At 45.8% G+C, this 13121-nt stretch overlaps 1 protein-coding gene across 2 annotated transcripts in view; it reads right to left on the bottom strand.

Annotated features, from left to right (window-relative positions):
- Window positions 1–1472: 1472 nt before the first annotated feature.
- Window positions 1473–13121, bottom strand: part of stx12 (syntaxin 12) — a 28338-nt gene continuing 16689 nt past the window's right edge. The window contains exons 3-10 of one of the 2 annotated variants that reach the window (XM_080485620.1): window positions 11905–11974; window positions 11001–11100; window positions 9725–9862; window positions 9494–9537; window positions 8711–8816; window positions 7845–7917; window positions 5230–5312; window positions 1473–4140 (exon numbers count right to left, since the gene is read on the bottom strand). In XM_080485620.1, coding sequence (XP_080341746.1) covers window positions 4048–4140; window positions 5230–5312; window positions 7845–7917; window positions 8711–8816; window positions 9494–9537; window positions 9725–9862; window positions 11001–11100; window positions 11905–11974 — 707 coding nt within the window. In that variant the 3' untranslated portion in view covers window positions 1473–4047. The remainder of the gene's footprint in view (window positions 4141–5229; window positions 5313–7844; window positions 7918–8710; window positions 8817–9493; window positions 9538–9724; window positions 9863–11000; window positions 11101–11904; window positions 11975–13121) is intronic. The other variant, XM_080485621.1, reaches the window with a different exon arrangement.

Genomic DNA, 13121 nt, shown 5'->3' with positions numbered 1-13121 from the left:
CAAACAATATTGGAACAAAATATGGCTGACGTTAGAAATAATACTAGGATGTGAGATACCCAGATCTTGCAAGGTCTTATACCCGGTCTTAGCCCCTGTAGTTCACACCGTGTCTACACATAAAGAACATGTAGAGTCAGGTACCATCACTGTGTTTTAAGAGTATACATAGTCTATACATAAAGAACATGTAGAGTCAGGTACCATCACTGTGTTTTAAGAGTATACATAGTCTACACATAAAGAACATGTAGTGTCAGGTACCATCACTGTGTTTTAAGAGTATACATAGTCTATACATAAAGAACATGTAGAGTCAGGTACCATCACTGTGTTTTAAGAGTATACATAGTCTACACATAAAGGACATGTAGAGTCAGGTACCATCACTGTGTTTTAAGAGTATACTCTGGCGTTCTGTGATATAAACTGTCCACTGACAGTGGAGCGATCGCAGCCCATTGCAAGGACTGAACTGTTGTGCTGCAATGCACCATGGGAGTACTAAATAAAAGTTTCCTTCAGGGGCCACATAAAGGACCAAGGTACATTTTAACAGTCTGATTTTCTGTTGACATGGACACGATCAGATTCCAGAAACAAGTTGTTTATTCGGTTTGTGGATTTTTTCCGTTTTCCCCTTCTGACTGACAAAACAGATTTACCACTCAATGTCTGGTTTTCAGTGGTGGGCGGAGCTTAACAACCCTCGCTTCTGACTGACTCATGTTTGCACTGCAGTCTTCAAATTAAAGGTCTACCTCAACACAGTTTACCTGGACGTCTGACTGCTGCCGCCGCCGCTCCGACCTCAGTCAGTCCTGCCAGTACTGTAAACAATACAGTCGCCGACCTGCCTGGTTTTCCGCCCTGGGCAGCTGCCCACCTCCCCCAGAGCACCATCTGCCACTGATCATATACTACTCATCACTACTACACACACATGGGTAATCTGTGCTTTACTACTTCGTTAAACCTCCTGTTAGATGCAATCTGCATGATGTTGGAGACCGACTTGCTAAATGTAGTTATAAAAAATGACCAGCAGGTGTCTCCTCATTATTGTTGGGATTTATGGTTGGTCATTAGAGTTAAATTACTGAAAGTAATAAACCGCTGGAAGTAATTTATGAAAAACGGAAATTATTAATGGAACTAAATGGTCATTTGCTCATTAACTAAAGTAATTGAGTAATTACTCAAAAGTTAATAATTTATTAATGAAAAACTGTTAATTTGCATAAATTTGTTATTTATTAATAATAAATCGGGGCACCACCAGATAAACTGGAAATAGCTAATACCAAAATATCAGTCTCATTTGTAAAAGGTTTATTTAAGTTAGTTAATATTTCTGTGTAAAATATAACAATCTTAAATAAAAGGGAAGGTGTGAGATCCGAGCACAGACTGTTACAAACCAGTGAATTGTCAACAATAAATACACAATAATCACCAAGAAGCGTTCAATTCAGCTAACAGGCGTTTATTAATAAAATGTATTAATTCATAAATAATTCGGAAATCATCTCATAAATCAACACATTCAAGTAGCAAACGACGTCGAACATGGAGATCTAATCTATTAAACAGCAACACTATGTACAAAGAGTGTGTGTGTGTGTTTGTGTGCGTGATGAGGATAATGGGTGTAATGACCTCGAACGTCCACCAGGTGGAGGCAGACGTTAGCGGGTCCGTGTGTTGACCGTGACGACAAATCGGGGCGTGTGACGGCGCGCAGAGGGATTACGATGACCCACGCGACCACTAGAGGCGTTTGACTCGCTCTTTCTTGGGACGCAGCGGTTGCTTAGCGACCAGATAAACAAGACACCCGTCACGCGCGCATGCACAAGGGCGGTCTCGGAGCGAAGCGGTCCCACCTACTGTAAAACGAACCGCCGGTTCCGTTGGCCCGGTTCTGAGCGCCGGAGTTCTTGGTGGATGTCGGGACATGCAGTGTGTCCCTCTCGGTGGTCGGATTGAGAAGCAGGGGACAGTTGGTTGGAAAAGAGTCTCACCAAGTTGAATTTTGGACCCCTGTGGTGTCCAGATCAGGTTTGACCATCACCATTGGTTGCCAGCCTGGGGGGTTGGAGACTTCCTGGGGGGGGTCTTTGTTTTCCTCCCTGCTGTTTTATGTCCTGTTCATTGTTCCTGGTGTTTCTCCTCTGGGGGAGAAACTTCTGGAGGAGTTCAGTGGATCTTAAGGCCCAACATCTTGATATTTGTATCAGAAAATACATAGAAATGTGGAAACGGGGAAAACACTTTGTTGTTTTTAATGAAGCGTTCAGTGGACTGTCAACTCCATCAGCTGTGGTCAGAGGAGGAACAATGTGGAGTTCTGGAGGTTGTTGTAATATTGTTATAGGCGTGTTATTTTAAATAATATCAAAAACTGGTATGAAAACTAACTGCAATGTGCATTTTAAATTTTTTTTATCTATTTCTAATAGAAAAGCAAAATTCATTTCCACATATGACATGCACCCTGAAACTAGGCAAGGCAAGGCAAGGCAGTCTGCCGTCTGAAGTCCCCTCCCCCTTTACAGAGAGAGGCGGGGCTTCAGTCCCCTCCCCCTTTACAGGGAGAGGCGGGGCTTCAGTCCCCTCCCCTTTACAGGGAGAGGCGGGGCTTCAGTCCCCTCCCCCTTTACAGAGCCTCACTCTCTGTACATATTGGCCCAATATTCTGTCGCCCAGTGCAAACAGAAACTCAAACAAACAAACTCAGCAAACTAGTTCGTTCTTACCAGTTGGATCTTGATTATCAGACAAACGTTCTCGTCTCAGGACCTCGAATGTTAATCTCACTTTTGGAATCCAGCACATTTGCTATTTCTCAACAGAGGCTGGGAATCCAGAAAGTCACTGTGCACTCGTCCAAAACTTTCAATTCACAGTTATACAATTTACTACAAATGTCGTCGGTCTGGCTACGCTGCTTTAGGGCAGCTTCCTGTCTGTAGCTTCCAGCCGGTCTGTAGCTTCTAGTCTTTATGTAGCTTCCAGCCGGTCTGTAGCTTCTAGTCTTTATGTAGCTTCCAGTTGGTCTGTAGCTTCTAGTCTTTATGTAGCTTCCAGTTGGTCTGTAGCTTCTAGTCTTTATGTAGTTTCCAGTCAGTCCGTAGCTTGCAGCCGGTCTGTAGCTTCCAGTCTTTATGTAGTTTCCAGTCAGTCCGTAGCTTCCAGTCGGTCTGTAGGTTCTAGTCTTTATGTAGCTTCCAGTCGGTCTGTAGCTTCCAGTCGGTCTGTAGCTTATAGTCTTTATCTAGCTTCCAGCCGGTCTGTAGCTTATAGTCTTTATCTAGCTTCCAGTCAGTCTGTAGCTTATAGTCTTTATCTAGCTTCCAGCCGGTCTGTAGCTTCCAGTCAGTCTGTAGGTTCTAGTCGGTCTGTAGCTTCTAGTCTTTCTGTAGCTTCCAGTTGGTCTGTAGTTTCCAGTCAGTCCGTAGCTTCCAGTCGGTCTGTAGGTTCTAGTCTTTATGTAGCTTCCGGTCGGTCTGTAGCGTCCAGCAGAGCTGAGCTTGACATCCAGACACAGGAGTGTTTAAGACATTTATTATACAGACTGTCAGCAGTCTTAGAAATGAACAAAACATTTGACTGGTTTCATCTGGACCTTCTGAACAGCAGATCTTCATACATGGATTTGACTTGGATTAACTTTTATCTACATTTACTGTAAAACCAGAAGCAACAGCCGACCACAGACGCAGACTGACCTCCTAATAGTCACAGATCACCTCAACAAGTTGTGTTTCTTAATAAATCATCCCGTCTTTACATCTGAAATACAGAGACAGGTTAGTGCAGTAGCTGATACAGAGACGAAGGAGTGGGTTAAATAATGGACACATCTTCCTCCTCCTCCTCCTCCTCCTCGGTCACAGTCTGATGGGATCAGTCTCAGACTGCCCCTATGGGAGGTGATCAGCAGCTTGTTTCCTCTGGTGACTCAAAGCAGGTGGAACGGGGAGTAGGAGGAAGAGGAGGAGGAAGAGGAAGAGCAGGAAGAGGGGGGGGGGGGGCTGTTCCAGCTCATTTTGAAGCCCACCAGATGATGAGGGACAGGATCACCAGAACAACGGAGCAAACCAGAGCCAGGATGCACATCTTCTTCCTGGACTTTTGCTGTGATGAGTAGAAACACGAGTTACCAACTCCTTCTGACACCAACGGATTGAATTCAGGATTATTTGTCATATTTTCATAAAAAACATTAACCTGGACGTTTTACACGTTAATGTTTGTGTCACACTTTCATTGTTAGAATTAATATGGACACATTGACCTCGACGAGGCCGGATCGATAAAAGAACCATAGATATAAAAGCTAGATGCCGAATGGCCTATCAGCGCCCGGTGACGCGACACGTCTGCAGCGCCGCCATCTTGGGGAGGTCTCCTGCTGGTGCTTAACATTCAGATCTCAGGCTGGGGAACCAAAACACTCGTAGCTCGCTTGCTAGTCCACGTATCAACACAAATAATAGCTCATTATAAAGCTGAGGAAAAGCTCTACCCCGTGGAAACCTCATGGAGGAATTATTGGGAGGGGGAGAGTCTTCAGAATCGTAAGAATAATAAAGAAGAAAGAAAAGTAAGAAAAAAAAACAAATTTAATTACAATTTTAATTAATTCATCTGGTGAGTGTCAAAGAAAGTCTCAAAGGCACCCGTAAACACCCCCCACCCCCCCACACCCCCACCCACACACACACACACAAAATTAAATCAAATTCGAACTTCAAGGACAAATTTGACAATCTTCTTTTTTTCCTACCAACCGACCCCACAAAAAGTTCCGGGGGGGTTTGCCATGGACCCCCTTTGTTGACACTCAGTGGAAGAATTGATTTAATTAAAATTTGTTTATTTTTCCCAGCTTTATTATTCTTACGATTCTGAAGACTTTCCCCTCCCAATAATTCCACGGGGTAGAGCTTTTCCTCAGATATAAAATGAGCTATTATTTGTGTTGATACGTGGACTAGCAAGCGAGCTACGAGTGTTTTGGTTCCCCAGCCTGAGTTCTAAATCTTAAGCATCAGCAGGAGACCTCCCCAAGATGGCGGACGGCAAGGCATGCCACAGGTGGCGCCGGGAGGCATCTAGTGTTTTATATCTATGAAAAGGACAATATGAAAAAAACCAGCACACACAAATTCCAATACCACAGAAATCCTACAAAAACTTTACAAGAGTCCTTCCTGGTCTCACCTGGTAGTAGGCGGCTCTCTGCAGCTGCTCTGCTCCTCGTTCTACATGGACTTCTGCGTTCTCCACGTTGGCCTCGATGCTATCTGCAGGGCACAGAGACACAGGGTGAGGGGCGGGGCTCCAGGTGAGGCTCTGCCAGGTGAGGGGTGGGGTTATTCTAGGTGAGGAGTGGGACTCCTGGTGAGGGGTGGGGTTCTGCTAGGTGAGGGGTGGGGCTCTGCTAGGTGAGGGGCGGGGGGTCCAGGTGACGCTCTGCCAGGTGAGGGGTGGGGCTCCAGGTGAGGTTCTGCCAGGTGAGGGGTGGGGTTCTGCTAGTTGAGGGGCGGGGCTCCAGGTGAGGCTCTGCCAGGTGAGGGGTGGGGTTATGCTAGGTGAGGGGTGGGGCTCCAGGTGAGGCTCTGCCAGGTGAGGTTCTGCCAGGTGAGGGGTGGGGCTCCAGGTGAGGAGGAGGTTGGTCCCAATGTCTCAGTATTAATTTGTATATCACTCATACTTCAGCATTGAAACAAAACATGTTCTACAAAATAAAAGTCCAACTTACATCAAAAATCAGGAAATCATCATGATTGTCAGACTTACTGAGTAAAATCGAAATGATGTGTATATACCTTTGTTATTTAATCGCAATCATTCTATTCTTTCTTTAATGATCCTGTCTGTGTTTGTGTATTTGTCCTCAGCAAGAGTTTACATATGCAGGTTTATTTGAAGTAAAAGAGGGAAAGTTAACTATGACGGACGTGGACGAGTTGAGAAGAGGCTACTACAGAGCCACTGTACGCCGGCCTTAGTCACACAGTAAATATATGTTTCCTCTCAAGTCCCAAATGTCGTCTCTCGTTCATCGGTAAACCCGGAAATCTAAATACGAGGACGAGTGGACACGCCCACATTACACCTAAAACCAACATAACCAGCGGATTCTTAATCAAACTAAATACTTTTGTTACCAAAACAAAGAAATTATATTTACAATATTGTACAAGAAATAAGAAACGTGTTGAAGGAAAAATAAATTAAATACTTCAAACGTATTCTTAATGCAACAGTGCCATCTACTGGCATGAACACAAATTGCTTAACATGACGTCATTCAAACAGGAATGGTGTGAAATTCTCTATATTTTTACAAGATCAAACAGTTCCTGAAAATAAAGTAAATTTTAATGAAACATTCTGGTGAAAATACAATGAAATGTCAAAACAAACTAGTATAAATCCTTTAAACCTGCTTGGTTGGTGGGACCAGATTGGACCTCTTGGTGGGTTCTGGCCCTCGGGCCTTATGTCCTCTGTTGTTATGTGAAAGTCAAACTTAAGTAAGCGTGACGTCAAACTGGTCCTCCACCCTGTGCGCTGGGGTCGGACCCTCTGCGGGGATTTTGGGGATCGTTACATGACGTTACGTTATGGAAGTGAACCCAGAGTTTATTACGGAGGGAATCATGTAACATGATTGGGACTGACTTCACTTCCAGGTCTTGTTTGGCGTTATGACCGCAGGCTGAGGTCTGCATGAGGCAGCAGGGGGCGCTCCGCTATGAGACGCTCCACAGAACTTCTTTATAATGAAGCCAGACTTTTGGTTCCTCAGGAACTACTAAACAAACTACAAACTACTGCTAATGAAAGCTTAAATAAGCCCCAAGCTCAAGTTGTACGCTGTTTTTTCGGCCGTCTTTTTAGAAGATTGACCGTCCAAATGACGTCTGAAGGTTGATTTGTGTCAATTAAAAGATAAATAAATAAGATTCAAGCTTTAACTCAGGTTTAAAAACAGAGTTGGACTCGGTCAAGAAGATTAAAATAAGTTGCGAGTCCAATGGCCGAGTCCAATAACAAGGAGTCGAGACAAGTGTTCCCTTTATAGCTGTCCAGCCTGGAAGTGCAGCTGGAGCTCATGACTTCTGGTTAGTAGCAGGTAACCTCTAGTGGTCCGGGTTAACACGCTGAAGGACTTGACAACAAGGCAGGAGGAGCTTCCACAGCTGAACTCGGCTTTATTTCCACTATTGCTCTACAATCACGGGGTACGAATCCCTGTGAGCGGGTGAGCAAATCATACTTTGAAAGGTAAACTGCGGTCTTCCTGTTGGATTTAGGTGAGGGGTCCCAGCATGTGATTGGTAGAGCTCCATGAGACGAACAACTGAGTTTTGGTTCTATCTCCCTACGACGTTCCTACGGGCCGTGGTCGCCATTTTGGTTTTTCTAAGTGGCGCTAGAGAGACATTTTAGCATTGTGGAGGTTATTTTTTACATTTCCTTAATTCTATCATCAGTCTTTATGAGCGTGCCAAAGTTAGTGAGTTTATATGCAAGTTTGCTGCAAAAAAAGAAGAAGAAGAAGAAACACGACAAAAACAATGTGGTCCTGGCGCTCCTGCTCGGTCCCTAAAAACAATATGACCACCTTTGTATTTTTTTGGTATTATTGGTTCTCTTTAAATTTCATTTAATTTGGGCACTCCTGTGATTCCATAAGGGACTTCCTCCTCTGTTGTCTCCAGGTTATAACGTCATGGCTAAATGATCTACAGAAAGTAGTTCCTGCTCTCATCCAATGAGAGGTGAGCAGGTGAGACGTCAGTATTGATCCAGGAAGATCCACTCACCGATCATCTCCCCCTGGTCATGAATCATCACGGCCAGGTCCTTGAAGATCTGGTTCACATCCAGGATGTCCGACTGGAACACACAGAACGATGCAGGTAGTGAGGGGGAGCAGGAGGAGCAGCAGGAGCAGCAGGAGGAGGAGGAGAAGGAGGAGGAGGAGCAGGAGGAGAAGGAACAGGAGCAGCAGGAGGAGGAGGAGCAGGAGGAGCAGCAGGAGGAGGAGGAGAATGAACAGGAGCAGGAGGAGCAGCAGCAGGAGGAGGAGGAGGAACAGCAAGAGGAGGATCATGAGAAGGGGGAGGAGTAGCAGGAGCAGGAAGAGGAGGGAGAGAACGAGCAAGAGGAGGAGGAGGAGGAAACGCAAGACGAGGAGCAGGAAGAGGAGGAGGAGCCGGAAGGGGGGCAGGAAGAGCAGGACTAGGAGGAGCAGGAAGAGGAGCAGGAAGAGCAAGAGGTGGAGCAGGACTAGGAGGAGCAGGAAGAGGAGCAGGAAGAGCAAGAGGTGGAGCAGGACTAGGAGGAGCAGGAAGAGGAGCAGGAAGTGCAAGAGGTGGAGCAGGACTAGGAGGAGCAGGAAGAGGAGCAGGAAGTGCAAGAGCAGGGGGAGGAGGAGGAGGAAGTGCTAGAAGAGGAGCAGGAGGAGGAGCAGGATGAATGGGAGGAGGAGAGGCAAGCGGAGGAGCAAGAGGAGAAGCAGAAGGAGGAACAGCAGGAGCAAGAACAGGAGGAGGAGAAGCAGGAGGCGGAGAAGGAGGAGCAGCAGCAGGAGGAGCAGCAGGAGGAGCAGGATGAATGGGAGGAGGAGAGGCAAGCGGAGGAGCAAGAGGAGAAGCAGAAGGAGGAACAGCAGGAGAAGCAGGCTTACCTCCAGCTGTCTAATGTTGGTCTCTCTCTCCCTGATGAGCTCCAGGTCCTCCTCGGTGATGGCCACTTCCTCAGTCTGGGTGCTGATCGGACCATAATCCTCTTGACTTCACAGAAACATTGAAAAAAGACTCAGATCCAGAATATTCACACCTGATTGTCTCGTAACCCTTAAAACAAACACCCCTAGAGTTAAAGAAACAGCTTCGAAAATCTTTTTAAGTTCCACATATGTTCTCTTCTACTGCTGTCACATGTTGGATATTTTAAAACAAACTGACTATTGAACAAACTCATTTTATATTTTCCCATTAAAGATGCTTTTGTATGATAAAATAAAGTTTTTATTTTTTTTTATGTAAATGAAGTTTGACAAACAGATTTCTGACACCTAAAGAAACTCAAAGAGCTGCTGCTTTGGCACACTAACCCTCCGTCTAACCACAGCTGCTTCTCTAGTGTTGGCAGAATAAATACCTGCATCTATATACAGTCAGTAGTCACAAAGATATATGACGGTAGAGAGAACAGGACGGTGACGTTAACACTTTATTTCAGTAAGAAAGGTCACTAATCATTTTGGATCAGAATAGCAGTTTATATCAAAGCAAACCAGGTTATTTTAACTGCGTATTGTCCGTCAATAGAAGTGTGTGTGTGTGTGTGTGTGTGTGTGTGTGTGTGTGTGTGTGTGTGTGTTCAGATTATGGTTGAAGATAATTTCACAGGTGAGACATTCTTCTATTTATTCTAGAAAAGTCCAGAAGAGGTGATGCTGACTCACTTTTCAAAGGACACAAGCTTTTCATCCCAGGCGTTGTCTTCAGCCTGAAGGTGGAGGACAAAGACAAAAGACGAGTTAGAAAACAAGACGGCACAAAGACGTGAGAGGTGGTGAGGAACCTTCTGGTTCAGCCCTGCAGGTACACAACAAAAGAGAAATGATATTCATGAATTAAAAGAGCTTTTGGTCCTGTTCCTGTCACTGGTATTAACAGAGCCTGTTGTGACTCACCGACAGCCTGGAGCCGGCTCTCGCTCGGGCCACAGACTCTTTCTCCTTCTCTGCTGCACGCCGCTGGACGGCTTGGAAGTTGTTCAGAGCTGCAGAGAAGTCATTCATCAGACGGTCCCTCTGGATCTTCTGCTGCCGCTTCATACACACAAAAAGCACAATGTGAACATTTTCCACTCACAAACCATCCAGTCTGATTATTACAAACATGTTTACTTCTAAAGAAATACATTAAACCCCCCCCCCCCCCCCCAATAAAGCCCCGCAGAAGTAGAGGAAGAAGTAGTAATGAAGAAGTCGAGAGGAGGAAGTAGGAAGAAGTAGGGGGGAAGAAGTAAAGAGGAGAAAGAAGTGAGGAAGAAGTAGAGAGGAAGAAGTAGAGCGGGAGGAGGTAGAGGAAGAAGTAGAGAGGAAGAAGTAGAGAGGAAGAAGTAGAGGAGGAAGTAGAGGATGAAGTAGAGAGGAGGAAGTAGAGGAGGAAGTTGTGAGGAAGGAGTAGAGAGGAAGCAGAGGAAGAAGTAGAGAGGAAGAAGTAGAGGAGGAAGTTGTGAGGAAGGAGTAGAGAGGAGGAAGTAGAGAGGAAGTAGAGGAAGAAGTAGAGCGGGAGGAGGTAGAGGGAGAAGTAGAGAGGAAGAAGTAGAGAGGAAGAAGTAGAGCGGGAGGAGGTAGAGGAAGAAGTAGAGAGGAAGAAGTAGAGAGGAAGAAATAGGAAGAAGTAGGGGGGAAGAAGTAAAGAGGAGAAAGAAGTGAGGAAGAAGTAGAGAGGAAGAAGTAGAGAAGGAAGTAGAGGATGAAGTAGAGAGGAGGAAGTAGAGGAGGAAGTTGTGAGGAAGGAGTAGAGAGGAGGAAGTAGAGAGGAAGTAGAGGAAGAAGTGGAGAGGATGACTTGATATCTGATCTAAAGACTTTATACTGCGGTTATTTGTGGCGACTCATTGGCCACGAGCTGACGAGCCGATCCACCACGGGCTAAAGGGGCGGGACTTCCTCTTTCGGTCTGGACCAATGAATGAGTCGTGTTTCTTCTTTCCTTCCTCTATGGTCAGAGTTTGTTTCAGGTGACAGCGCCCCCTAACAGCAGCTGGTGTCACTGGTGAGGTTGTCCAGGAGGTTTCTAAAGTGAATGTGAACGTCACCGATCCAAATGAAGGCGTGAACGTTCTGGGCTCCGCCCCCTCTCAGGTGAACCGAGTCCCAGACTAACCAATATGAAAGGATCCTAAGACTGTTTCGGTCCAGATCTGTGGACAACAGGTGATGTGAGGTGAGATGATACCTGTTCTGAAGGAGAGGAAGGCAGAGGAAGAGATCCCAGCTCTTTCAGGTGTTTGTTGGTTTCTTTGGCCAGCTGGTTTGTGGAGTGTTGGATCTGCTGTCTGTGGAAACACAAAGCAGCATGAAGACAGGCTGAGACTTTCATACTGCATCGCACACCACAGCACTGCTACTGGGGTTACCACTGCAGCCTGGGCTACTGCTGCTACAGGTACCACTGCATCCTGGGCTCCTGCTGCTACAGGTACCACTGCTGCTTCAGGTACCACTGCTGCTACAGGTACCACTGCAGCCTGGGCTACTGCAGCTACAGGTACTACTGCTGCTGCAGGTACCACTGCAGCCTGGGCTACTGCTGCTACAGGTACTACTGCAGCCTGGGCTACTGCTGCTACAGGTACCACTGCAGCCTGGGCTACTGCTGCTGCAGGTCCTACTGCTGCTGCAGGTACTACTGCTGCTATAGGTACCACTGCAGCCTGGGCTACTGCTGCTACAGGTACTACTGCAGCTACAGGTCCTACTGCTGCTGCAGGTCCTACTACTGCTGCAGGTACTACTGCTGCTACAGGTACTACTGCAGCTACAGGTACTACTGCTGCTACAGGTCCTACTGCTGCTGCAGGTCCTACTGCAGCTACAGGTCCTACTGCAGCTACAGGTACTACTGCTGCTACAGGTCCTGTTGTGAAAGGACCTGCTGGTCCCTGATAGTCACAGTGTGGCCCTCCAGAGAAATTAGCTTAGCATTTTTCAAAGCAGCCTCGCAGCTTAGAGCCTCAGCAGATTGTGTGAGTGAGAGTCAGACTGAAGAGTCAGACTGAAGAGTCAGACTGAAGAGTCAGACTGAAGAGTCAGACTGAAGAGCTGCTCTGTGTGCTTGTGAGGAGGGAGGGTTTTCTCACAGACGATCTTGTAGCTCGCAGGAGTCCTGTCTGGTCCCCAGCTGGTTCACCATGTTCTTTATCTGAGCAGCTGTCACACACACACACACACACACACACACACACACACACACACACACACACACACACACACACACACACACACACACACACACACACACACACACACACACACACACACACACACACACACACACACACACACACACACACACACACACACACACACACACACACACACACACACACACACACACACACACACACACACACACACACACACACACACATAGAAAAAAAAGACATTAGATGTGGGCAGATGACAGATTAAAACATTAATGACAAATATTTAAAACATTAGTCATTCCATGACAGAAATGTTAAAAATGAAGCAGTGATGATAAGACTAATTGAATTAAAGTAAAAAAATCTGTGAATAAATTCTTGATTTCAACGTAACCAATTAGTCAGTTCAATATTAATTATTTTATTTTGTTTCTCTTATCAGGTGTTATGAAAAGCAAAGGGGATTGGAGTAAGTCAAAATGTCTTTAAAATCCATTTTCTTATCAAGACAACATCTTATCAGAAAATGTGCAGATGTAAGCAGGATGATGAGAGTGGGAGGAAGGTCAGAAGTCCAGTCCTGAAAGCCCCGAGGCCTCATTTATCATCAGTGCATAGAAAAGCTTCTCAATTCTGTCTTACAAGTGAAACTTAGAATGTGTGTAAGTAGAAAAAGAAAATCTGTATTTATCAAACACGTGGGTCTTACACACATCTGCGTTGAGAAATCCCACTTGTTCTTTGGTCCCGTTTCCACGACAACGTTTCACGTGACAACATCTAATCTGTTAAAAGAAAGTGTTTCCACTGCAGCAGCAGACACACTGAGAAAGATGTAGTTAATCTGCCGGGCCACTGGAGGGCACTGTTGCTTGTCTTTTAATGAACGCACGCAGATGTGTGCAGTGAACAATCCACTATATACGTGAGGAAAATGGAGAGAACCTGACATTCTAGTGGACTGATGAGTCTCAACTATTAAACTACTGATATGGACAATAAAACTAGTATACACGACTAGTACCACTATGGGCCTGCCATGTTTGAGTTTGCGGATACAGTGGCTCAGAACACCGGCGTCCCCTCGAAAGTGAAGAAAGTTTTGCGGATACAATCGTATTCGCTGTGAAGGAGCCTCAGTCACCGTGCTC

This window comes from Lipophrys pholis, assembly GCF_963383615.2.
Source record: "Lipophrys pholis genome assembly, chromosome: 17".
In the NCBI taxonomy this organism is placed as follows: domain Eukaryota; kingdom Metazoa; phylum Chordata; class Actinopteri; order Blenniiformes; family Blenniidae; genus Lipophrys; species Lipophrys pholis.
This window is presented reverse-complemented; position numbering and strand designations above follow the sequence as displayed.